The 25783-nt window shown below is 47.7% G+C and overlaps 1 protein-coding gene across 2 annotated transcripts in view; it reads right to left on the reverse strand.

Moving 5' to 3' along the window:
- The window catches only part of LOC100079925 (zinc finger protein 606-like), a 31915-nt gene extending 7078 nt beyond the window's left edge, over window positions 1-24837 (reverse strand). Inside the window, exons 1-6 of one of the 2 annotated variants that reach the window (XM_029054001.2) lie at window positions 24617-24837; window positions 21491-22773; window positions 19106-19202; window positions 16825-17070; window positions 9960-10093; window positions 1375-1498 (exon numbers count right to left, since the gene is read on the reverse strand). In XM_029054001.2, the coding sequence (XP_028909834.1) occupies window positions 1375-1498; window positions 9960-10093; window positions 16825-17070; window positions 19106-19202; window positions 21491-22772 (1883 nt within the window). In that variant the 5' untranslated portion in view covers window position 22773; window positions 24617-24837. The remainder of the gene's footprint in view (window positions 1-1374; window positions 1499-9959; window positions 10094-16824; window positions 17071-19105; window positions 19203-21490; window positions 22774-24616) is intronic. The other variant, XM_029054002.1, reaches the window with a different exon arrangement.
- Between the last annotated feature and the right edge of the window lie 946 nt (window positions 24838-25783).

A 25783-nucleotide genomic window follows, 5' to 3' on the forward strand; every position in this document is an offset into this window, starting at 1 on the left:
TGCTAACACAGCCATCGATGCATTCTAGGTGCTGCACCAGGCAGATGTTTCCTCGGCTGACCTGATTATCTCCACCCCAGCGTTTATCGCAGTGCTTGATGCCTAGGAAGCATTCAATGAATACTGGGATTATTACTGGCCCTGGTTGGTCTGTGGAAGAAGGCTTTGCACTCCTCCTTCCTGAGAAAGGAGCGAGGGAAAAGCGAACCCAGGAAGTATAAAAAAACTTCTCCCTTCAATCGATACTTATTGAGTGCTTATTGAGTGCAGAGAACTGTATGTACTAAGCGCTTGGGAGAGTACGATGCACACGAATTAGCAGACACGTTCCCTGCCCATAATGAGCTTACCGTCTAGAGGGGGAGATGGACCTTAATATAATCTATAATATGTAATTTAAAGAGATGTATAAATGTTCTGTGGAGTTGGGGCTGGGGCGAATATCAAATGTCCAAAGTTCACAGATCCTTGGGGGCAGGGAACGTGTCTACCAATTCTGCTACACTGCACTCTCCCAAGCGCTTAGAGAAGTGCTCTGCACAAGGTAAGCGCTCAATAAATACTACCACTCTACGCCCTCTGTTAGTAAACCTTGTTTTTCTGCTCTGGGAGCTTGAGTGAGCATGTGTGTTTCTCCTCCTGTCCACCTCCCCAGCAAGGGCTTTCCAGAGGCTATTTAGAATCTACAAAACTCTTATGGGTTCCTCAGAGTCAAACCTTATCTCCGAAAATATCTACTTGGGAGAGGACACATTACTGAAACCGCCAATCGACGGGTGCCTGACCAGAAACCGGCATTAGAATGCACAGCCTAAACTGGGCAAAATGCTCATGAGACAGATAAGGTCGTCAGAAAAATACTCCCAAACTGCTAGACTTTGGGAAAACTCTCACTCCTCAAAGGCAAAGTCTGGCGGGAGAGAGCCTTGCGAGAGTCAGCGTAAGGCCGCACGCTCCGCAACCATGATTTCCCCCTTCTCTTGCAAAGAGAACGGAGAAAAATGCTTGGTCAATCTCTTCATTCCACAGCAGGTGAGTAACAGCTGGCAACCGCCCTGAGAAATCTCTCTTTGCCTTAGAGAATATTTATATTCCAGTTACTCCCTTCAATATTGCTAATGAGTTTAGCCTTAGGAGAAGCAACAAGAATGAAGTGGATTCCTGCTATGAAAATGGCAAAAACATTCCACTGCCACAGAGGGAATATTCATTAGCTTTACCCAGTGGCTCGTGGGAATTTTTAAATCTCATGACCTTGCTCCCTGGACAGATTTCTGGGGTTCTTATTTGGTTTTTAAACACTCAGAGGGGCACGATCCCCCGCTAATGACTCGTCGTTTCCCCGGAGTGGCTGTGGGCGACATTTTCACTTACCAACTGTACGAACAAAGCTGGCATTTGTTTGGCCTCTCCCGGGTGTGCGTCCTGAAATGCCTGCGCAGGGAACTTGCATCGATTGAGGCGTAAGGGCAGACTTCACACTTGAAAGGCTTCTCACCTGTCCAAAGTACAGAAAGCAAACACTGGAGCGTTGACCCGGAGCCGCAGAGGGAGCCCGTTGTGGAGGTGGCTCCGCTGGGGGTAAAACCGATTTATCGAAGGAATGAAGATTTAGCGATGGGTAATCAGAGTTCTTACGTGGGTTGGTCTTGAGAGAATCACCGATGCAAAAGGCGGGAAGGGGCTTTAAAAAGCTAACTTGTCCATTTTCCCAGTCCCCCACCCCCAACTCACGGCATCCCCTGCAGAGAAGGGAACAATAATTAATAACGATGATTGTGGTTCTTGCTAGGTGCCGACTATGTGCCAAGCATTGTGACTAAGCCCTGGGGCAGATACAAGATAATTAGTTTGGACGCTAGCCCTGTCCGTCGTGGGGCTCACAGTCTAAGTTGGAATGAGAATAGGCATTTAAGCCCCATTTTACAGATGAGGAAACTGAGGCCCAGAAGTTCAGTGAGTGGCCCAAAGTCACGCTGCCAGCAAGTGGTGGAGCTGGGATTAGAACCCAGGTTCCCTGATTCCCAGGCCTGTACTCTTTCCACTAAGCCACGCTGCTTCCAAACACCTCAAGTATTATTATTATGGTATTTGTTAAACGCTTAACTACGTGCCAGGCACTGTACTAAGAGCTGGGGTGGATACAAGCAGACTGGGTTGGACACGGTCCCTGTCCCACGTCGGAGCAGGGAATATGAATGTGTCTGTTTATTGTTGTATTATACTCTCCCAAGCATTTAGTACAGTGTTCTGCACACAGTAAGCACTCAATAAATATGACCGAATAAATGAATGAACAACGGTTCACCCATCGTGCTGGTGCTCAAAACAGATCTTTTAAAGCCTACCCGCCAGTTGGAGAAGAGTTTCGGTTCCACGGCCTTAATCTGTTTACTGTATCTGACCCGATGGGCAATCAACCAGTGAGCGCTGACTGTGTCCGGGACACGGTACTAAAAGCTTACGGGCCTACAACAGAGTTGGTAGACAAGTTCTCTACCCACGTGGAGCTTTCGGTCTAGAGGGGGAGACAGACATTAAAATAAAATTACAGATATGCACGTAAGTGCCGCGGGGCTGAAAGTGGGGTGCACATCAAGTGCTTAAAAGGTACAGATCCAAATGTATAGGAGATGCCGAAGGGATGTATAGGGAAAATAAGGGCTTAGTTGGGGTAGGCCTCTTGGAGGAGATGTGGTTTGAGGAAGACTTGGAAGGCCGGTAGAGTGGCGGACTGTCGTATACGAAGCGGGGAGGGGGTTCCGGGCCAGAGGGAGGATGTGGGCCAGGGGGTCAGCGGTGAGATCGAGGTACCGAGAACAGGATAGAGGATTAAACCGTGCGGGCTGGGTTGTCGGAGGAAATCAGCGAGGTAAGGTGGGAGGGGGAGAGCTGAATGAAAGCTTTAAAGCCCGACGGTAAGGAGTCTCCGACTGACGTGGAGGCGGATGGGCAACCCACTGGAGGTTCTTGAGGAGTGGAGCGATGTGGACTGAATGATATATTTTTTTTTTTAGAAAAATGATGCAAGCAACAGAGTGAAGGGTCAGCAAGGAGGCTGGTGCAGTAGTCAAGGCAGGATAGGATAAGCGATCGGATCAATTTGGTAACAGTTTAGATGGAGAACAAAGGGCAAATTTTAGCTATTTTGTGCAGACAGAACCACCAGGATTTGGTGACAGACTGAATATCTGGGTTGAGTGAAAGAGGAGAGTTGATAAGTCCCTTATTCCCGAGACTCTGATTTCACACCAGTGCCGCGGAGGGGTCGGTAGAGCAACTTCTCAGAAACAAATCAATAAGGGAAACAAAATATTGGCAGTAAAACCACCGCATTGAAGGAATAAGTATTTAGCGGTCCTAGGGGTTTGAAGACGATGAACCAGATGGTGGGAGATTTTATTCATGTCCTCTAGCATGGCTGAAAAGCCCTCTATGTGACTGCTAATCCTTTCCATAACGAACACATGAAGATTCTCTTGTGCTGTGCTATTCCATTTGCTCTCTGCAGTTCTTACTGCTATTTTTATTTCCTTCTCTTGCTATCACCAACTTCCTGACGCCTCTGCCCTAAAAGAGCCATTCCATTCCTGATGGCTACACCCCAGTCTGGGGTATCTGAAATCCACATTGCACACACAGATTAAATCTGCATAAGTAATATCTCCTGCATCATTTTGAGTTTGTATTTCGCCGGATCTTTAATAATTGCCTTCTTGCTTACAGTTCGCCGCCCCCACCCCAGTTTCAGCATGGCCTACTGGGAAGAGCAGAGTCAGGGGACCTGCCACCTCCCTGCTGGGTGGCCTTGGGTAAGTCATTTCACTTCTCTGTGTCTCAGTTACCTCATCTGTAAAATGGAGATTAAGAACAGTTATATTAATGTCTAGACTGTAAACTTCTAGCCTATAAACTCATTGTGGGAAGGGAAAGTATCTGCTTATTGTATTGTACTCTTCCAAGCATTTAGTTCAGTGCTCTGTGCACAGTAAGTGCTCAATAAATACGATCGAATGAATGAATGACTGTGAGCCCGATGTGGGAGAGAGACTGTGTCCAACCCAATTTGCTTGTATTCCCCCTGCCCCCGGTGCTTAGTACAGTGCCTGACATAGACACTTAACAAATGCATTATTATTATTGTTATTCCAAGCTAGTGTAGCTTTACCGCTGGTAGACTAACAGCACTCCAGGACCTAGACGGCGCACCCATCTTATTTTCCAATGTTAACTGTGGCAAAAAAGAGGACAGTGGCAGAGAAATAAGACCATACATAGAGAGGAGCACATTTTGGCAGGTAAAGTCAACAAAGCCCTAAATCCTAAGCAAAAAAAAAGCATCATTCAATAACAATGTAAGGAGATGAACTTAGTTATCTCTTTAAAAATGGAAACTACCCTGGAAAGTTCTGTGGTACTGGTCAAATTAATCATGCATGTTTCATACTGCACTTCTACACTGGGTGAACAAAGAGGTCTGTTTCTTTTTCCCCAAAATTTGACTCTTGGTTACTAAGCATAAGTCACAATTTTTTCCCCTGGATTTCAATATGATTTTGGGTTTCACACAAACAAAAAGAAAACAGCCAGAATGTAATTACATCCATCTTCTCTTCACGTGGGCAGAATACCAGAGAAACCGAATACAAAAGAAGATAAGAATTTCTAAATAAATTACATCTTTTCTGACATTGTTGTTTGAGCCCCATCCTTTTGGAACAGTAAACGGGTGGATTTGTTGTCTTGTTTATCACTGGAGTGCAGGAATGAAATGGTATACAATGGTTTTGAAAGCCAAAGTTGAATCTGCCTGACTTAAATCTGAAGATCAAAGGTTTATTCACGTTTCTGTTCTGAAAGGATTCTGCCCTGCATTTTCCTTTTACTATTATAAATGGCATTCAGCTTTCGAAAAGGAATCTTAATCATGAATGTTAAAAACTACTGCAGCCGAGGGCTCTTTCATGCCAGTTACCAGAGGTACAGACTTTGAATAACAGTTCCTTCACTATCAACTCTGTTAAGACCAGGTTACTCTTTCCTCTTAAGGGGTACGATGATGGACAGAGTTTTAAAATACGAGGTAGGGAATGGTCAGTGTCCCTCCCAATACTTAACTGTGAGGGTCACAGGACTTCAAGATCCCTTCCAAACCTAAGACTCTAAGCCCCTGTATGACTCAATTCCTACATCCTTGAGGGCTACTGTCCCTCCCCACCTCAGAATCAATCGCATTTATATCTATATCTATCTATATGTGTATGTATATATAAGTATTGAGAGAGGGTTGTCCTTCATATTTAAACATGCCACTGATAGTTCACCTATGATGTATGGCAAGATTAATGAGCTACAGGACTGTTTTCACAAATCTGTATCATTTTGTGGATTTTAGGGGCACAAGATGGATTATAGGATAACTGAGGACCAGTTGCCATTCTAGGTGGTTATTAGAAATAACCACAAAGGGGCTCTGGCTCTGGGAGTCTTTTGCAATTTTCTGTTTTTGAAGGACAGTCATAACCGCTGTGATAGGAAGGATCGATCAGTCAATCAAATTTATTGAGTGCTTACTGTGTGCAAAGCACTGTATTGGGTGCTTGGGAAAGTACAATATATCAGAGTTGGTATGAAAGGAAAGATTGAAGCCCCAAATGGGGTAGGGGCAAGGGGGTTGGGATGGGATTAGAAGAGGGAGGGACGGGGCGTAAAGAGGAAACCACCTGCTGTCGCACCGCTCTCCAGCCCCACCCCTACTTGGCTTTTCCAACAATTCAAAAAGAATTTGCCTGGCTGAAGCCTGAGGCAAAATTATCGGTCGCAGCTCTGAGCAAATATTAATTCTTCGAGTTCCTTAGAGAAATACACTGTCCAAGAAATAACATCTAGTGGAAAGAGTACTGGACTATGAGTGAAAAAGATCTGAATCTATTCCAAGTTCGCCATCGATTCTGTAGGACGATTCTTGGCGAGACATACAGACACACTAAGCCTCGGTTCTTCCTCTCTGAGCCCTCTTTGGCAAAACGGGGGTATCACGTAATCCAGGGTGCCGACTCCAGCTCCTCAGACTCGGCCTCCCTACGCCTGACTGAAGGCGGCTTCTTCTGATCGAGTTTCCCCCCTGTTCATTCTACCTCTCCTCAGAGCAGGTGGAGCCACAGAACTTGCAGTCACCCTGATCCCCGAGAACCTATGGCTGGCGCTGAGTGGTTTGAACAGAGGGGTGGTGAGGAGAGGAGGGAGACAGCTAAACACACATCTAGGGCTGAGTTTATCGTTCCCTGAGGATTAAGTAGATCACTTCTGTGTACTGGACTGAAAGTCTTGGAGAACAACAACAGTGGTATTTGTTAAGTGCTTACTATGTGCCAGGCACTGTACTAAGCGCTGGGATAGATACAAGCTAATTGGGTTGGACACAGTCCCTGTCCCACATGGGGCTCTCAGTCTCAATCCCCATTTTACAGATGAGGTCGCTGAGGCCCAGAGAAGCAAAGTGACTTGCATCAAACAAAAACTCCTCACCATTGGCTTTAAAAGCACTCGCTCACCTTGCCCCCTTCTGCCTCACCTCGCTACTCACCTACTACAACTCAACCCGCACACTTCGCTCCTCTAACGCTAACCTTCTCGCTCTGCCTCGATCCCGTCTATCTCACCCCTGACCTCTCGCCCTCATCTTGCCTCTGGCCTGGAACGCCCTCCCTCCTCATATGAGACAGATAATTGCTCTCCCCAACTTCAAAGCCTTATTGAAGGCACATCTTCTCCAAGAAGCCTTCCCTGACTAAGCCCTCCTCTCCTCTTCTCCCTTCATTCATCTCCCCCCGACCCAGCCCCACAGCACAAATGTATATATCTGCAATCTATTTATATTTATATTAATGTCTGCCTCCTCCTCTAAACTGTGAGCTCGTTGTGGGCAGGGAATGTGTCTGTTGTTTTATTGTACTCTCCCAAGTGCTTACTACAGTGCTTTGCACACATTAAGCGCTCAATAAACACGACTGAATGAACGAACTTGTACAAGGACACACAGCAGACAAGTGGCAAAGCTGGGATTAGAACCCAGGTCCTTCTGATTCCCAGGTCCGTGCTCTATCCACTAGGCCACGCTGCGTCCCTTAAAGGGAAAGTTGCAATATTCATATCTCTTATAGGCAAAACCACCCCCATCTCACTGAATCAACCACTAATAACCGAGTGGCTGTCGCAAGGGAAAACACGCTAGTTTTCCCAGTTGATGGAAGGCCCACTGCTGCAGCCAAGTGCATGTCAATCCCTTCAGAATAAATCACCAATTCTCCATTCGCTCAGGTAGGCAAGTGCTGTCTGAAGCTGCTAGTATGTTACCCTGATATTCCTGTTTCTTCCATTACTATACCACTACATAAATAAGTCGCTCTGGGCTCCAGGAAGACCATTAACTAATCCTTATTCTTCTACAGCAAATCAACCCTGTTAAAAAAAAATCTGAAATTTAGTCAAGGAATTAAATGCATCATACGTGGATCACATCCAACAGTCCCATATGCAGATACGCCCACAAGACATCTGTGTGGTAATCCAGGAATTATGATTCAGAGTCCTTTGTGGGGGTTTTTGGGGGAGGGGTGTTTTGGGGGTTTGTTTGTTTTGGGTTTTTTTTTTTGGGGGGGGGGTGCACAGTAAGGAAAGGAATCCAGCTGCAACCATGGAAATGTGGCTTCTATACTCAGACCTCAAACAAAATTAAAAAGCCCAAGAGCTGGACTGAACCAGCTCTAGACTATGAGCTCATTGTGGGAAGGGAATGTCACTGTAAGAACAGTGCTCTGCACACAGTAAGCACTCAACAAATACGATTAAATGAATGAATGAACCAGACCTAAGTAACTCTAGCTTTCCACAGACATGAAGACGATGGAAAAAAAGCTCCGAAATAGGAAATGCTACATTTTTTCCACCATGCAAAACTTATTTTATGAAGACACTTTCGAGCTACCTTAGAAATAAAAAAATTGAGTTTAATTTTTAAGTACAATCATCTTTCTAATGCGGATTTTTCCTACACGTTTTGGAAAGGATACAGCTGGGGAATTGGGGAAAGTTCTTTCAACAAGGCCAGTCTGTCCGGATAAAACACAACAAGATGTCCGAAGAAACAGTCATGTGAGCTCACTTCGACACGACCTTTCCTTCTCACGATGCCAAGAACGAAACTCCTGGGTGTTATTAGAGAGTCGACTGTTGGCCATTACTCAGAGGCTGGTTTTTGGTGGGGTACAGTCCTCTAGACTGTAAGCTCCTTGTGGGCTGGGACTGTGTCTACCAACTCTATGCACTGGACTCTCCCAGGTAGTTGGTACAGTGATCTGCATGCAGCAGGTCGACGATAAATACCACCGATCGATTAGTTGCTGGGTTGAAAAACCGGACAATTCAATCCCGGAGTGTGAGGCCAAACTGAGCACTCTTCTTCGGTTAGGTGTCATGGGGAAGTGACTTAGTTGGGGCTCAACCTGGTTTGAAACAATAGCTGAATGCCAGGCAAATCTGGATAGTGTCAACGCTCTCTTGTGCCAGGGTGAGTGGTGGTAAAGAGGAAGGTTGGTGGGGGGGGGGGGGGCGAGAGGGCTCTATCTTCACCTCCTATGTATATATTGGAAGATAGGTACGTATAGGAGGATATGTACAGATATGTAATTTTATTTATCTCCCCCCACCCCAGACTGTGAGTTCATTGTGGGTACGGAACCTCACTCCTTATTGTTGAAATAATAATAATAGTAATTGTGACATTTGTTAAGCCAGTAATGTCTCTCTCTCCCTCTAGACTTTAAGCTCATTGTGGGCAGGGAATGTGTCTGTTATATTGTTGAACTGTATTCTCCCAAGCACTTAGCACAGTGCCCCGCACACAGTAAGCGCTCAAATACGAGTGAATGACAGATGCGAAAGAGAGATCGACAAACATGACTCCAAATAGTTTCTCAACTCTTCCTGAAACATTCCCTTTCATATTTACAAACAAATGATTAGTGTCAAATTTGTGAAGCTCTTACGATGTGTAACGCAGATGTACTAAGCAACGGGACTGCTATGACGTAAGCAGATTGGACAGTCCCTGTCCATTTGGGGCTGGCGGGCCAAGAGGGAGGCAGAACAGGAATTTAAGCTCCATTATACTGATGAGGAAACTCTGGTCCAGAGACGTCAAGTGACTTGCCCAGGGTCACGCAGCAGGTAAGTGGCGGAGCTGGGATTGGAACCCAGGTCCTCAGACCCCCAGGCTCGGGTTCTATTCGTGAGGCCACGCTGCTTCCCTTAAGCTTCCCTCCCAACCCCCCAAACACACTCCAGATCCCTCCTTCCTTCCAGTGAACTCCAATCTCTAGGCCTGGGAATCAGAGGGACCTGGGTTCTAAGGTCGGCTCCGCCGCAGGTCTGCTGCGTGACCTTCGGTAAGTCACTTAACTTCTCTGTGCCTCAGTTACCTCATCTGTAAAATGGGATTAAGAGTGTGAGCCCCACGTAGGACAGGGACCGTGTCCGACCTGATCAACATGTATCTACTCCAGTGCTTAGAACAGTGCTTGTTACACACTAAATGCTTAACAAGTATCATCATCATTATTATTTCCTATCCTCCTGAGGCCACTCCTCCGTCCCCCATCCTTCGTCCCTCAAGCCACCCCAGTCCCTGGAGACCAAGTAACGGGAAACTGGTACCGTGCTCTCAACGGCCAGTGCTCTGCCACACATCACGGGGCGGCCGGCGGGACGGCCGGGCTTCCTCGGCCGTTCCGGGGCTGGGCCGTTCCTCAGGGGTCCGGGGCCCACCTCGGCCACGAGGGTCGACAAACCCGGCTCACCAAGTCACGTAATCACGGTGGACCCAGTGGGAGACGGATGCCACGGGACCAGGTTCCGGCCAAAGGCCGGTCCGAAAGAACGGGCGGAGGCGGTACACTTACCAGTGTGGACCCGCATGTGCTGTATCAGAGAAGCCTTTAATCTGGTTTTGTAGTCACAGTGATGGCAATGAAAGGGCTTGACTCCTGCATGTATTCCCATATGTCTCTGTAGGGCCAATTTAGAGGAGCATTTCCTGCCAGAGAGGAAACAGGCTTTAACACGGTCTAGTGACAGTCAGCTGTTTAACCACAGACACTTTTCTGGGAGGGTAACTTCTCTCCTTTATAGAATCAGAAAGTTAGAGTGCTTTGATTCCTTACTGACTTCGAGGTAGCTATTTCAAAGACCAATACAGTGTGAGGGAGAGGAGTGACTAAGAATTTCCAACTGTGCTCCAGGAGCTGTTATCCACCTTAGGTACCGATGAAGCTTATTTAGAATATGAATGGGGAAGCAGCGTGGCCTAGTGGATAAAGTTGGGGGCTGGGAAGCAGAGGACCTGGTTATTATTCATATTATTAATAATAACCACTTGGCTCCACCACTCGGCTACTCTGTGACCATGGACAAGTCACTTACCTTCTCTGTGCCTCAGTTTCCTCATCTGCAAATGGGAATTCAATCCCTGTTCTCCCTCTTACTTGGACTGAGAGCCCCATGTGGGACGGGCAGTGTCTGACCTGATTAACTTGTACCTACCCTGGCGCTCAGAACATAGGAAGCGCTGGACAAATACCGTAAAAAAAAATGCACAGAACAGCTACGGAGAATCATCAGTCACCATCTTGCTGCATAAATCGGGTTGGAATCACCCCCTCCCTGGGTCCACAACAGAATGCCATCCACAGGCGTTATTGGAGGCAGTGCACGGCAGCGGGATCATCAGAGGGCAGCTAGATGGTTGATCTACCCTCTTCTCCTCACCGGACCCGCCTTACCATCCACCTCCATGCAGGCCCTGCTCTCTGGTAAGGAGAGCCTGGTAGATTCAACCCTCTTAGCCACGTTTCCTGTCCTCTCCCACTCCTGCAAGAGTCCTGTAGTTCCCCTGTGCCTGGTGAGTTTTTTCCCTTTTTGGAAGAGGATGAGATGGGGCAGCTTCACTCCACAGAAACTGCCCTCTCTACAGTCACCAATGACTTCCTTCTGGGAAAACCAGTGCTTGGCTCATACTAAGTGCTTAACAAATGCCATAAAAAAAAATAATCTGTGGACCGTCCCTTGCCCTGGAAACACTACCTAACATTGGCTTGAAGGACACCATCCTCTCCTGGTTCTCCTCCTCTCTGCCTGTTCATTCTCGGTCTTCTTCACTGCCTTCCACCCTCTAACTTTGGGATTCCCTCAAGGTTCAGTTCTGGGTCCCCTTTTTATTCTCCATCTCCACCCACTCCCTTAGAGAGTTCCCTCGCTCCCATGTTCAATTAACATCTCTTTGCGGATGATTCCCAAAGCTGCATCTCCAGCCCCGACCTCTCTCCTCTGCAATCTCAAATTTCCTCCTGCCTTCAGGACATTTCTACGTGGACATTCCACTGACATTTCAAACTTACCGTGCCCCGTCTTACCTCACTGCCTTATATCCCACTCGCTTCGATCCTCTAATGTCAATTTACCTCAGTGTGGCTTGACCTTGTCTATCTTGCCACCGACCCCTCACCCACATCCTCCCACTGGTCTAGAACTCCCTCCCTTTTCACATAACAATAATAATGGTGTTTGTTAAGGGCTTATTATGTGCCAAACACTGTACTAAGCGCTACTCTCCCCATCTTCAAATGAGCCTTATTAAGATCACATCTTCTCCAAGAGATCTTTCCCGATTAAGCTCTCATTTCCCCTACTCCCTCTCCCTTCTGCCTCACTGTTGCGCTTGGATTTATACCCTTTAAGCGTTTAATATTCAACCCACTCTCATCCCCACAGCACTTATGTAAACATTCGTATTTTTTAAAAAAATTCTGAAGCTTCAAAGCCATCTCTGAGAGCAGCTTGGTGTGTGTTTTGGGGTGGGGGTGGGGCGGGGAGCTGCTGAGGTCTCGGGTGATCAGTTGAGTTGTTCCTAGAACCTGGGACATAGGGTTTAGACAACCAAAACAGGGTACTGGGTCACCCATCCCCAGTGCCGTATGAATAGCTCCCTCAGCAAACAAGGTCACAGAAGGTTCTGGGTTCGTGGCTCTACCTCCTTCTCCCACTGTGCTAATAACGAGCTTGTCTCCGCCCTCCCTTCGCCAAAAATGAAGAGAACAAGATTGGTTCCTCACTACCTCACGGAGTAAATGAAATTATATGGAAATTAGGTTGAATTTTAAACAGAAAAACATTATGAATTCAAAGTGTTCTTTTTAATCAAAAACGTTTCCCTACACATAAATCTCCTTCGATAAGCTTAATTGTAAGGCAAGAGTTTCCTTGGACTCCCAAATAGTTTTGTTACATTCCAATGATGAACAGATAAACCTTGCGCAATCTAGTGGTTCTCGCTATACAAATAATTTAAATTCCTTTTAATTCAAATATTCTGAAAAACTTTACCAAAGAAATGGGCTATGCAGTTTATTTCTTCAACAGAAGATGTTAAAGTTCGGCTCTTTCAAACCTGTTTTCTAAATAATAAGGATAATAATAATAATGGTATTTGTTAAGCGCTTACTATATGCCAAGCACTGTTCTAAACGCTGGAGTAGATACAAGGTAATCAGGGTGTCCCACGTGGGGCTCACAGTCTCAATCCCCATTTTACAGGCGAGGTAACTGAGGCGTTAAATCTCTTGCCCAAAGTCACACAGCTGACAAGTGGCGGAGCCGGGATTAGAACCCACGACCTCGGACTCCCAAACCCGTGCTCTTTCCACTGAGCCACGCTGCGCTAAGGCGCTTAGGTAAGCAAATTATTAGAAAGTGAACTGCACAGAGATGGACAGCGACTTGCACAAAGGAGTGATTTCGGGAGGAACAAAAGCCGGCAAAGAATTCCTTTCAGATTCCAGTGACCGGCTACTCTACCAAAGTCCTTCACAGATAGCACTGCAGAGAACAGGGGGCATCTTCAATGCCTTTTGAGTTTGTACTCACTTTGTTCTCCAGGAGTACCTGAAAACAAGATAAAGCTACTCCTTTAGTGGGGTGAGTGGGTTTAATCACCTAAAGAACAAGGTAGAAAACCCCGCCCAAGGGGTGTTGCTGCCCATCCTGATGTCCTGTTCTTTCTACTAGGCCATGCTGCTAAACCCCAGAAGACCTTAAAAGACACTTAGAAAAACGAGGGGATCGTCTTTCTTTGTCATTTTCTTCTATTCCATTATAAAAATGTATTTAAATTAACAGGGGTCTCTGAATAATAATAATAATAATAATAAAAGATTTAACTTATAAAGTGAGCACACAGAAGGAGGGAGAAATAATTTTATTGACCATCTGCTGCCACCTTCTGGATCTCAAAAAGAAAGAAGGGGGAAGTCAGCTACGTGAGTAGCGTTCAGCTCAACAGCTTACAGGGTACGTGGAGCTGCACGGAGCACGGATCCAGGAGACAGAATAATAATAACGATGGCATTTGTTAAGCGCTTACTACGTGCCGAGCACTGCTCTAAGCGCTGGGGGGACACAAGGTCACCAGGCTGTCCCCCGCGGGGCACACAATCTTCATCCCCATTTGACAGATGAGGGAATTTAGGCCCAGGGAAGTGAAGTGACTTGCCCAAAGTCACACAGCTGACAAGTGGCAGAGCTAGTCCCCGCTCAGCCAATTCTCTTTTGTTGACCTCGGGCAAGTCATTTCACTTCCCCGGGCCTCAGTTACCTCCTCTGTAAAACGGGGATGAAGACTGCGAGACCCATTTGGGACATGGATTGTGTCCAACCTGATAACAGTATATCTACCCCAGGGCTTAAAACAGTGCCTGACACATACTAAGCACTTCACATGTATCACTTGAACAAAAAAAAAAAGGGGGGGGGGGGGAGAATGGCCTAGTCAATCAAGAGTACTTATTGAGTGACTAATCCTTTTTTTTTTAATTTGCTAAATGGTTACTGTGTGTCAAGCAGGGGAAGAAAAAATGAATTGATCAGACACAGTCCCTGTTCCACACAGGGCTCGCAGACTCAATCCCCATTTTACAGATGAAGGTAACTGAGGCACAAAGAAGTGAAGTGACTTGCCCAAGGACACCCAGCAGACAAGGGGCAGAGCCGGAATTAGAACCCAGGTCCTTCCGACTCCCGGGCCCATGTTGCTTCTCGTGCAGAGCACTGAACGGTGTGCCGGACCAAACAGTTGGGAGAGTACAACAGACATGATTCCTGCCTTCGAGAAGCTTACAGACTAATGGGGGAGACGGACATGAAGATAAATTACAGACGGTGCGAAGCAGTAGACTGCAACGATACGTACAGGAGACTGTATATGGGCAGGTGGGAGGTGACGGGTCACCCAAATACTCGGGTGATTCAGAAATATGGCAGTTGGAGGGGATAGAGAGTGAGAAGGTAAGGGATCAACCAGGGAGGGCTTCCTGGAGGAGATGTGATTAGAAAATGAAGGGAGCAGGGGGTCTGCCGGATGTGATGGAGGAGGGAGTTCCAACCTGTGGGAGGGCATGAGGAAAGTCAGTCGCGGGACGCGAGAACGAGGCCCAGTGAATATGTTACTTGAGAGGATTCAAGGGGCAAACTAGGAGGGGAAAGGATTATGGGGTCTTTTATGTTGTGGGAGAAGATACACTTTCCTGTTTCCCCATCTGCAATGTAATATTTTATTATTATAGTATTTTTAAGCGATTATTACTGTGTGTCAGGTACCATTTTAAGTGCTGGGGTAGATACAGCCAGCTCATGTCCCAAAATATTACTTTCCAGGGGAGGAGGGAAGGCTAAGGGAAGAGGATTCCATTTATTCCTCTTTTACGTGCACCTGATTCCCTCTGACTGCCTATGAATCACTTCTAACGTGTCTCCAAGAGGTGACCTGGAAATGGCAGCCAGGGGCTCACCCTGGTGACCGCTTTGGCGGGGAGACCATCACCTATTCAAGCAGCCGCCCGGTCCTACTCCAGAGTGGCCGGGGGAGGGGAAAGATCCTGGCCCGCAGAAGGAAAAGTTCAGTGAGGAGTGGGGAGTGCTCTTCGGTCAGTCAATTGTATTGACTGAGCACTTACTGTGTGCAGAGCACTGTACTAAGCACTTGGGAGAGTCCAATACAACAGTAAACAGACATTCCCTGCCCACAGTGAGCTTACAGTCTAGAGGGGTAGACGGGCATTTATATAAATTCATTACAGATAAGTACATAAGTGTTGCGGGGCTGGGAGGGGGGGATGAATAAAGGCAGCAAGTCAGGGTGACGCAGAAGGGAGTGGGAGAAGAGGAAAGGTGGGCTCAGTCAGGGTCCAGGCTGAACGCTCCATAACCCTTCCTCTGAGGTGGGGAGGGCGGTGCTCATCCTCTGCAAACGCTTTCAAGTCCTTGGATGAAAGATGACATTTTCTCTTTTTTTTTTTTTGGCTTGCACTTCTCCATCCGTTTCCCACTGCAGACATATGCTAAGGACGCCCCCGAAAAAGAGGCTAAATTGCCATAATAAAGATCAGAAATAACTTCTGGGGCAACCAACTGGAAGCCCAGCTCCAAAGCTACAATTCCACAATAACAGAGCATAGGAAAAACTGAGCTTCTTAGCTCTCGATTAAGGATGTGAGGTGGTACTTCTCTCGTCCAAAATTCACAACGGGATTTCCAAAATGGCTAAGGCAGCCTCGGATCGAGTCCCGGTCAAGTGCGGAGTTTGGTCGGGAATTTCTAGTTGAGATTTTGGAGTGACAGCCTCGAATTTTAAGAAACAATTGGGCTTGTGGACAAACCCCACAGAGGTTCTACTTAAGGCTAAAATCCAATGCGGGAAGAGTTCCAGGATAAGGCCTTCCACCCCACGAATGGATGGGCCGTCTCCGGCTCCAAGTCCAGGGTCAGGGAGGGAAGGAATCAAGGCGCCCTCGCCCACCCGAGCCAAGCTCATCTCCAGTTCCCAGCCTCTTCCGGAAGGTATGAGGTGGGAAGGAGAGCTCCTGAGACTTATTCTAAAAGCCTCGCCAAGACGTACGCTCCTCTGCCCTTCTCGTTATGGGGCTTGAAGCGGCAGGGAGGAAGAAGGAGGGCCAAGCTGGGGATTCCCGGCTGTCACACGGAACCCAGCGATCCACACGTCACTCACGGTTGGGCTGAGCTGATGTAGGTCCAGGTCACTGAGTCACACAGAAGTTAAGTGACTTGCCCAAAGTCACAGAGCTGACAAGTGGCGGAGCCGGGATTAGAACCCACAACCTCTGACTCCCGAGCCCTTGCTCTTTCCACTAAGCCACGCAGGGGCTCACTGTCTATGGGTGAGGGAGAACAGGCATTATGTCCAGATGAGGACACTGAAGCACAAAGAAGGGAAGTGACTTGTTCAAGGTCACAGAGCAGGCAAGTGACAGAGCCGGGATTAGAACCCAGGAACTCTGACTCCCAGGCCCGGGCTCTTTCCACTGGGCCCCGCTGCTTCTCTAGATCCGCTTTTATGCAGTGGACAAGTGGAGAAGGAATTGAGGACTGCATTATCTTAATGGTGCATTATCTTGACCCAGATCGGTAATCTCGACTGCACGCAGGATCCGCTGTTTCTAAGACTCCATCTACGATGCAGATACTCGTCCCCTGGGAGAACCGAAGCATCACAACTACGTCCTTCGACTGAAAAACCTAAAGGATTACAGGGTAAAGTCCACTTTGGCCCTAAAATAACCCAGGCGATTTTGGGCCTCCAGTGAATGATGACTAAAACTAGCCCACCTCCCTAAATCATTAGGACGGATCCAGTGCCAAGCAGAAAAAAAAGAACCTAAAACAACCCAGACGATGATTAGCCGTAAAAACCCACGATACCTGTTACAAATGTTGCAGACATATTCTTCGGCGTTTGTCCTGCTTCTGGCTGTGGCTTCTGGGGCTGAAAAAATGAGGCCACCCTCAGCTTTCCTTCTTTTTTTCCTTTCCTTTACACTTGGCTTTTGATGTGCACGTTTGTGATGCCTGCTCAGCTGACGTCTGCCCTTGAACGCCTGCCCGCACAGGGAACAAAGAAAGGGCCGTCCGTCCTTGGGTTTGGACATGGGCTCCTTTTGCTCCGTCCTGAATGGATGGGAAGGAAACAGACAGGACCCGAAAGGCATGATTCAGTCCAAACGTTCGGGCCATGAACATCAGAAGCATACGTTTTGGACGCGAAACACGTCTCGCGTCGACGACAATGGGGCTGGGCCGTTCACGCGGCCCAGAGACTCAGATTTAATCAAAGATTCTCCAGGAGGCCACACGGAAACGCTGTGATGATACTAACAAGATGCTGGAAACCCGTCTAGGGACTCAGTAGGCGTTCAGTAAATTCCACTGATGGATTGACTAGACAAGTTAAATAACCTGACCAAGGAAGACACCGATGAAAACGGGGAAAGATCTGAATCTCAGCTCTCTTCACCAATTATACATCCCCACACCTGATCAAATGTTTCGGCCCCGGCGGAAGAATTGGAAATTACAATCTAAATCTAGGCTTCGGAAAATAATCAGCTGAATCTTTTTCTTCCTTTGAGAGAGATGACAAACTGAGGAGAAAAAAAAAAAAGACCAGAATAGATATTGGGATCCATTTCTCTGCAAATTCCTGCCGGGAACAGTTCTGAGAGTCTGAGGAGTGCCACTTTCATCAAATGTGAATTTAATAAACCAGACGGGGCTAAAAACCCCCCAAAATGAAAGTGTCCGTTACTGATGGAATTTTATATGTTTAAGAGGATAATCCAGTTTCTGTTTCTTCGGTCTCCGCCCCTCCCCACCCTTCAATCCAGTAGCCTTTCTTTTTCGACTCAAGCAGCGGAGAGTTCCTTTTGGCTTTGAGGACTTTCTCCTGAAGAGTGCCCAAATCCAGAGAATACAAAATAATTAGATCAGGGAAAAGGAAATTTTGTGCAAAAGCTATATATTGTTTTAAGAACTGGAATAAAGTTCAAATGTCTGATCTATCAAATTCATGGATATGGAACTGAGTCATGGAGGAGCTTCACAGCCTCTTGAAATAAGATTAAAAAAGGGCTAGAACCAAGGGAGTTCTAATTCACGGTACTCTTTCTGTAACCCAGAATTTGATTCTGGGAGAAATCGCATTTTTAAGAGGAAATGAAAAGCAAAAAGGAAACGTGTGGAATGATGGGAACCAAGAGTTCCCTTGCAGGGAATGTGGCAAATGGTAAGGAAAAAAAATGGACATCTATCTTCACATAAGAGAAACCAGATGACCAGATGACTTAGTATTGATAATAATTATTATTATTGTGGCATTTATTAAGCGCTTACTACGTGGCCAACACTGTACTAAGCGCTGGGGAAGTCACGAGATAATCAGGCTGGACACAGTCTCTGTCCCATATGGGATTCACAGTCTAAGTAGCGGGGAGAAGAGGTATTTAATCCCCACTTTACAGATGAAGAGACTGTGGCACCAGGAAGTTAGATGACAGCAAGTCACAGCACGCAAGTGGCAGAGCCAGGATTAGAACCCAGGTCCTCTGACTCCCAGGCCTGGACTCAATCGCTTGTATTTGTTGAGGGCTTACTCTCTGCAGAGCACCGAATTAAGTGATTAAGACAGTTCAATATAACCGAGTTAGTAGATGTGTTTCCTGCCCTTGAGAAGCTTACAGTCTAGATGGTTCTGAAAGGGAACTCTTGTTCGGTTTTAGTTTCATTTTCCTGTGCTTTAAAGTGACTTGGTAAATGCAGGTGTCTTCCCATTAAAGAGAAAAAACAAAACCAAGGAGTAGCGGGCTCTTCCCGCTAGGCCATGCTACTTCTCCTATTTCTTTTCTAGGATTTTCAGCAAAAAGAATGGTTCCAGAAAAGACAAGCATCCTAACAACGTAACTTCTCTGCTCTGTGATGGGACACATAATCCTCCCAAAGCAGGAGAGAATTGGCTTCTTTTTCTACTACTGATGATGGACCCTGATTTTAATCCTAAAGTTTCCACAGAAATAACCCCAAACCAATAACTACCAGAACAGATTTGCTCTTGGATCCCTTCCAGCATACACGATGTGGATGAAATTTGGTTTTGCATAAAATTAAATGAAAACCACGCAAAATTATTGCAAATATCAAGGTCACTCACATTCGGAAGAATTTCATTTCACCATCGGTGCACGAATGTAGTTTTGCATTGGGGTCATGGGTATTCAGATGCTTGTGAACCCTGGTCCACTCTTTATCTGTTTGAAAGAGCAATCAGAAGGATGCATTATTGTCTAGAATCGATAATACTATGAGTTGAAAGGAAAACTCTCATGATTACAACCTTTCAGAATGAGGAGTCATTTGATACATTTTCTAAACGTTTTTGCTTAATGACAACCAGAAAGTTTCCTTTTATAGCATCTGGCACTGTGTATATATTTGTAGAATAACAGACCACTGAATTAAGTGGGTCCTCACTTACTACACATCTAGACTTCTGCTGCTCACAAACCACAAGACCGAAGCTTTCGTAGTTTAACCACAGAACTCACAGACGGAATTAATGGCTCCAAGATATGAAATTGAACTCTGTTGCATAACCTCATTCTAGACCACGAATGGTATTTATTGAGCACTTTCTATGCGCAGAGCACAGATCAGCCTCGGTCTTCCCCTCCGTCTTCCCATCAGTCAGATTTGAGTTGCCCTTCCTTTCTGTCAACTGATCAATCATTGGCATCGATTGAGCACCTGCTGGGTGCAGAGCACTGTACTAAGCACTTGGGAGCGTACGGTACAGAGTTGGCAGACATATTCCCTGCCCGTAAGGAGCTTACGGTCTAGAGGGGAGACTCTGTCCTTCCAGAGCTGACTACCTAAAGGAACATCTGGTTTCACCCAACAAACAGAGCAGCAGCCCTCTGACCGAGGGAGGGCTGGATTGGGCGGTAAATTCACTCCCCAGGGCCCAAAGTCAAACCTCTGGAAGGGAGGTCCATGAACAGAGAGTCCAGTTCCCAAAGGTTGTCCCGACCCTTCAGGCTGGGAGTCCTGAGATTTGACTTTGGACCGGCAGGCCCGATTTAGCCCATACGGTGTTCTGAATCGGAGGCAACGGTAAGGAACGGACATCAGAGAGGCTTCCGCAGAACATTCGCCTAATCTCCTTCTGGGAATTCTCGCTGAGTCGACCTCGCCAGTTGATTTAAGCGAAACTATAGACGTTCTAAGTTCATACTATCTTCAAAATGAAAAATAGAAAAAAATTACTGCAATAGGCTGCAAAATGGGTACTGAAAACCGGATTTCCCACATCTACGGCTTCTGGTAATAAGAAGCCTGGAGAGGGTGACTGCTATTTTTATTGGATTCATTAATCATTTATGGGCACGAAATAATCAGATTGGACACAGTCCCCGTCCAACATGGTGTTCACAGTCTAGAGTGAAGGAAACCTGCTTATTTCCCCCATTTTACAGATGAAGAAACTATGGCAGAGAGAGATTAAGTGACTTGCCCATGGTCACACAGCAGGATGGTGGCAGAGCCAGGCCTATTCTTTCATATTTACTGAGCGCTTACTGTGTGCAGAGTACTGTACTAAGCACCTGGGAGAGTCCCATATCCCTATAAAGACACATTCTCTGCCTGCAAGCTTACATTCTGGGGGGGAGTGGAGGGAGAAAGACAATGTAAGTAAATGACAGATATGTACATAAGTCCTGTGGGGCTGGGAACGGGGGGATGAACAATTGGATCAGGTCAGGGTGACGCAGAAAGGAGTTGGAGAAGAGGCAAAGGGGGCTGCGTCACGGAAGACCTCCTGGAGGAGATAATAATAATACTTGTGGTATCTGTTAAGCGCTTACTATGTGCCAGGTACTGTACTAGGGCACTGGAGCGGATACGAGCAAATTGGGTTAGACACAGTCCCTGACCCACGTGGGGCTCACAGTCTCAACTCCCCATTTTACAGATGAGGTAAGGAAGGGAGAGTAAATTGTCTGTCAGATTTGAGGAGGGAGGGCGTTCCAGGCCAGAGGCTGGACGCGGGCAAGGGGTCGGCGGTGTGACAGACGGGATCGAGACGCTCAGTCCTGTGCCCTAATCTCCCAAGCCATACTGTCTCTCATAAATAATCCTACTAGGGAACACCGCTGAGAGTCAAAAGCATCTAAGAAATGCCACCACTGAGTCTGATCTGAGTTCTCCCAGCCCAGTATTTTCTCTTCAACAGTGGCACTGGAATTCTCAAAGGAACCATTTGTTGGTAGTTGCCTTCAAACCTCACAGTTAAGGACCCACCATCTACCTTCTCTAACTTTTCTCTCTCTCTCTAACTTTCCCAACAGCTACCCACTCTGGACAACGCAAGCCCCTCTAACAGTTCCTGGCATTTTGGGCCGATGGTCTGTGAGAACGAATTCCAGACGCTCACCCATCCACGTGTGTGAAGGATGGCCTTTCGTTTTAATAACTCCTAGAGTACGAGGTCACCGAAATGTTTACGAGGAAGGTGCGAACGCTAAGATGGAACACTCACCGGTGAACTCACAGTGCGGGCACTTAAATACGTCATCGTAATGACAAGACATGTGGAGATTTCGCAAATGCTCTGTTTCGTAAAAACAGGAACACTTCGTGCACTGAAAAAGATCGGGCTTTCTCCCGTGACAATCCTTGTGCATCCTCCGGGCGCTCTGTGTGACGAAAACTTTTTCACAGGCCGGGCACCGATAGCTCCCTTTGATCTGCTTGTGCGTTTGTAGATGCTTTTCCATTAAGTTCCATTCGGTCACGTAGCAATTACAATGAACGCAATTGAAGCCTCGGTCTCTGTTATGACATTTCACGTGGATTTTAAGTGCGGCTTTGGATTTGAATTCACAGTCACAGGAGGAGCACAAATGGAGCAGTCGCCTTTCCTCTCCGCCTTTGAAAGGGTAAATGTCTTTCAGAGGCTGAGCTGAGGCACTGCCATCGGCTCTACTTGGTTTCAGACCTTTACCAGCTTCCTGCCTCGAGCCCAGGCCAGGCCCTTTCAGCCCCACCCCTGAGGCTTGAGACTTGACCCGAGAAATGCGGCACAAACCGAGAGACATGAGATGCTCAGACTGGGCTTCCTCATCTTCCTTACTTTCGGCAGAGTCAGCGAGGCCCTCGGAGAAGGGGCTAGGGTCCGAGGCCACGGGGCAGGACTCGACGAGTTGAAATTTCCCAGCGTCTTCTTCGAACAGGGGGTCGGCCTGACAAGCCGGGGGTCCCGGGGGGCTGCCGGGGGGGCTCTCCAGGTTCACGGCACAGCACTTGGGACTCATGTTCCGAAGCATTCTGTACATCGGCAGAAGGAAAGACATTTTCTCCAGGGTCTCTTCGTTCTCCTTGTTTTCTTGGCCGACCTCGTCATCGCCAACGCCGAAGGAGTCGTTTTCCTCGGGATCCGTGCTTATTTCCGAGCTCGGATGGATCCCGTCCCGTTCGTGAATGTTAGCCATATGAGTCCGGATTTTCTTCTTTATGCTGCTGGTGAACTGGCAGAGCTTGCACCTGTACACTTCCACCAGGAACATCTCCACCAGGCTGGCAATTTGGGCTTCAAACCCTTCGGCTGCTGAAGAATAGAGTTTGGAAGTCGTGATTTCCTCACGCAAATGTAAGGTCACCGGCGGAATGTACTGGGATTTGCCTTTGAGTTCATTCATTTTCAAGTTCGGCTGTGCAGGCCTCCGAGCGGAAAGGACAGAGTTACAAAAGGTTCGATAACTTTTAGAATAAATGCCCCAGGAAGGTTCTGCAGTAAGACCAGCGCTGGTGTTCCTGGACATTCTGAATAAAGGAGAAAAAGACATCCGCTTTGGTTGATGAAAATAATAGTAATAATAATGATGGCATTTTTTAAACGCTTACTATGTGCAAAGCACTAAGTGCTACGGTAGTACAAGGTAATCAGGGTGTCCCACGTAGGGCCCACAGACTTCATCCCCATTTTACAGGCGAGGGAACTGAGGCCTAGAGAAGTTAAGTGACTTGCCCCAAGTCACATGGCTGATAAGTGACAGAGCCGGGATTAGAACCCACAACCTCTGACTCCCTAGCCCGGGCTCCTTCCATTACTAGATCGCCGCCAGATTCCCAGCGCTTAGTGCAGCGCTCTGCACACGGTAAGTGCTTAATAAATACGACTGAATGAATTCCTAAGCCCTTATAGCAAATGATCACATCGATCCTCGGCTTTTTCCTCCTATCTTCTTGCAATACAGGAAACTAATGCTTTGCAGGCATTCAACAACTATAAATATGTGATCATTTGGAAATGGTTGTACCGAAACTGTCTCAGAGGAGTTGAAAGAGCATGTCTTTGGTCTGAAACAGTCAGTGCAGGGTTCCCTGCCAAAAATTTGAAAAAGAAATCGGAACTTTCACTGTCAGTTGTTGAAGAGCCACTCTGTTGCTGTCTTTCCCGCTTTCATCAATCGATCGTATTTACTGAGCGTTTATTGAGGGCACTGTACAAGGCTCTTGGGAGAGTAATAACAATGTGGGTATTTGTTAAGCACTTACTATGTGCAGAGCATTGTTCTAAGCGCTGGGGGAGATGCAGGGTAATCAGGTTGTCCCATGTGAGGCTCACAGTTAATCCCCATTTTACAGATGAACCCTGCACGCAGTAAGTGCTCGATAAATATGACTGATTGATGACAACGGGAGTAGACACGTTCCCTGCCCACAACATCTTTACAGTCTACCTTGATTCCAGGCCCTGCTTTCGCAAGCCTGCATTTTCCTGCTTTCCAATTCCTACCAACCATAAATGCAAATCGCCTTTTACCCCCTTCAAACGGACAATCTAGCAACGGTACTTATTGAGTGCTTAACCGTGTGCGGAGCACTGCGTTAAGCACTCGGGAGAGTACAACATAACAGAGTTGGTAGGCGCGTTCCCTACCCACGGTGAGAATTCAGCATTTTCCCATTACCTTTGAGTGGGTTTTCCCTCCTACTCTATCAGCCGTTCGGGGGAATCGGATTAACATACAACAGAGTTTATCGGAGTGGGGGAGGCTTTCGAAATACTCCCCCAACAGGTAACGCGTTACCTTGTGCTGAAATAGTACTTCAACTGACCGGTTAACGGAAAGGCAAAAATCGCCCCTAAAATACATAAATAAAATAAACAGTGGCATTTGTTAAGCGCTTACTATGTGCCAAACACTGTTCTGAGCGTTGGGATATACAAGGTGATCAGGTTGTCCCACGTGGGGCTCACAGTTTTAATCCCCATTTTACAGATGAGGGAACTGCGGCCCAGAGAAGTGAAGAGACTTGCCCAAAGTCACGCAGCTGGCAAGCGGCGGGGTCGGGATTCGAACCCACGACCTCTGACTCTCAAGGCCGGGCTCTTTCCACTGAGCCACGCTAACACAGAGCACTAAAAGAAGCCTCAGAGGAAATTCTAGAACGTCAACAAAAGGAGGACCGGTTAAACAAACAAGCCCAACACACACAGACACGAAAACCCGAACGGTGCCGGGGTCTCGCTTTAGGTTCCCTTCACGTGCCCGCTGCTCTTAGTATTTTGCAAGTGGGGGCCAGGAAAAGAGCCTGCCTTTAATAATAATAATAACGAGGATAATGGTGGTTATCATGCTCATTATTCTTTGGCACTAACCGTGTCGCAAGCCCTCTCAGCTTCTCTTCTCAAAGTGTATTCTAAGGAACACTCGGAGTTCGGGGGCGAGGCCAGTCGGCGCGCGGCGCAGGAAGCGGGCCCCCGGGCCTGCTGCCTTCACTTGCCTCGGTTTCCCCAAGCGCGGAGGGGGAAGCACCGGGCCGGACTCGCTCGGACGCGCGGCGGCAAGGGCCGCCGACCCCGGCCGCTGGAAGGCCGCCCGCCCGCCCCCACCTTACCTCACCTCAGCCCGCCCCCCGCCCCTCGCCGCTTCTACTTCCGCTCGGCCCTCGCGGCGCCCACCGGAAGTCGCCCTGCTCCTCAGTCCCGCCCCGACCACGCCTTTCCTCGCGCGCTGCGCGTGTTCGCGCGACCCACTCCGTAGGCGGACATTAAGATACGGCCCGGAGAGGAGAAGATGGCGGGGGAAGGATACGTTCAGCAGCGGCGGGGCGGAGGGGAGGAGGGGGGGCGAGGAGACGGCAGGTCGGCCAAGGGGGGGCTGGGTCTGAGGCAACCTAGACGAGATGGGCTTCGAAAGTGCGGAGAGCGGTCGTTCCAGGCCAGAGGCGGGACGTGGGCGAGGGGTCGGCGGCCTGACGGACGAGCCGCAGGCCCGGTGGGGAGGGGGGGCATTAGAGGAGCCGAGTGGGCGGGCCGGGTTGAGGTAGGAAGAGTGGCAAGGTGAGATGATAGTAATGTTGGTATTTGTTTAAGCGCTTACTATTTCTAAGCGCTGGGGTAGATACGGGGTCATCAGGTTGTCCCGCGTGAGGCCCACAGTCTTCATCCCCATTTGACAGATGAGGGAACTGAGACACAGAGAAGTGAAGTGACTCGCCCACAGTCACACATCTAAGTGGCAGAGCCGGGATTCGAACCCATGACCTCTGACTCCAAAGCCCGGGCTCTTTCCACTGAGCCACACTGCTTCTCTAGAGGAGATAATAATGTTGGTATTTGTTAAGCGCTTACCATGTGCAGAGCACTGTTCTAAGTGCTGGGGTGGATACAGGGTAATTAGGTTGTCCCATGTGAGGCTCACAGTCTTCATCCCCATTTGACAGATGAGGTCACTGAGGCCCAGAGAAGTGAAGTGACTTGTCCACAGTCACACAGCTGACAAGTGGCAGAGCTGGGATTCGAACCCAAGACCTCCGACTCCCA

The sequence above is a fragment of the Ornithorhynchus anatinus genome, chromosome X3 (assembly GCF_004115215.2).
Source record: "Ornithorhynchus anatinus isolate Pmale09 chromosome X3, mOrnAna1.pri.v4, whole genome shotgun sequence".
In the NCBI taxonomy this organism is placed as follows: Eukaryota; Metazoa; Chordata; class Mammalia; order Monotremata; family Ornithorhynchidae; genus Ornithorhynchus; species Ornithorhynchus anatinus.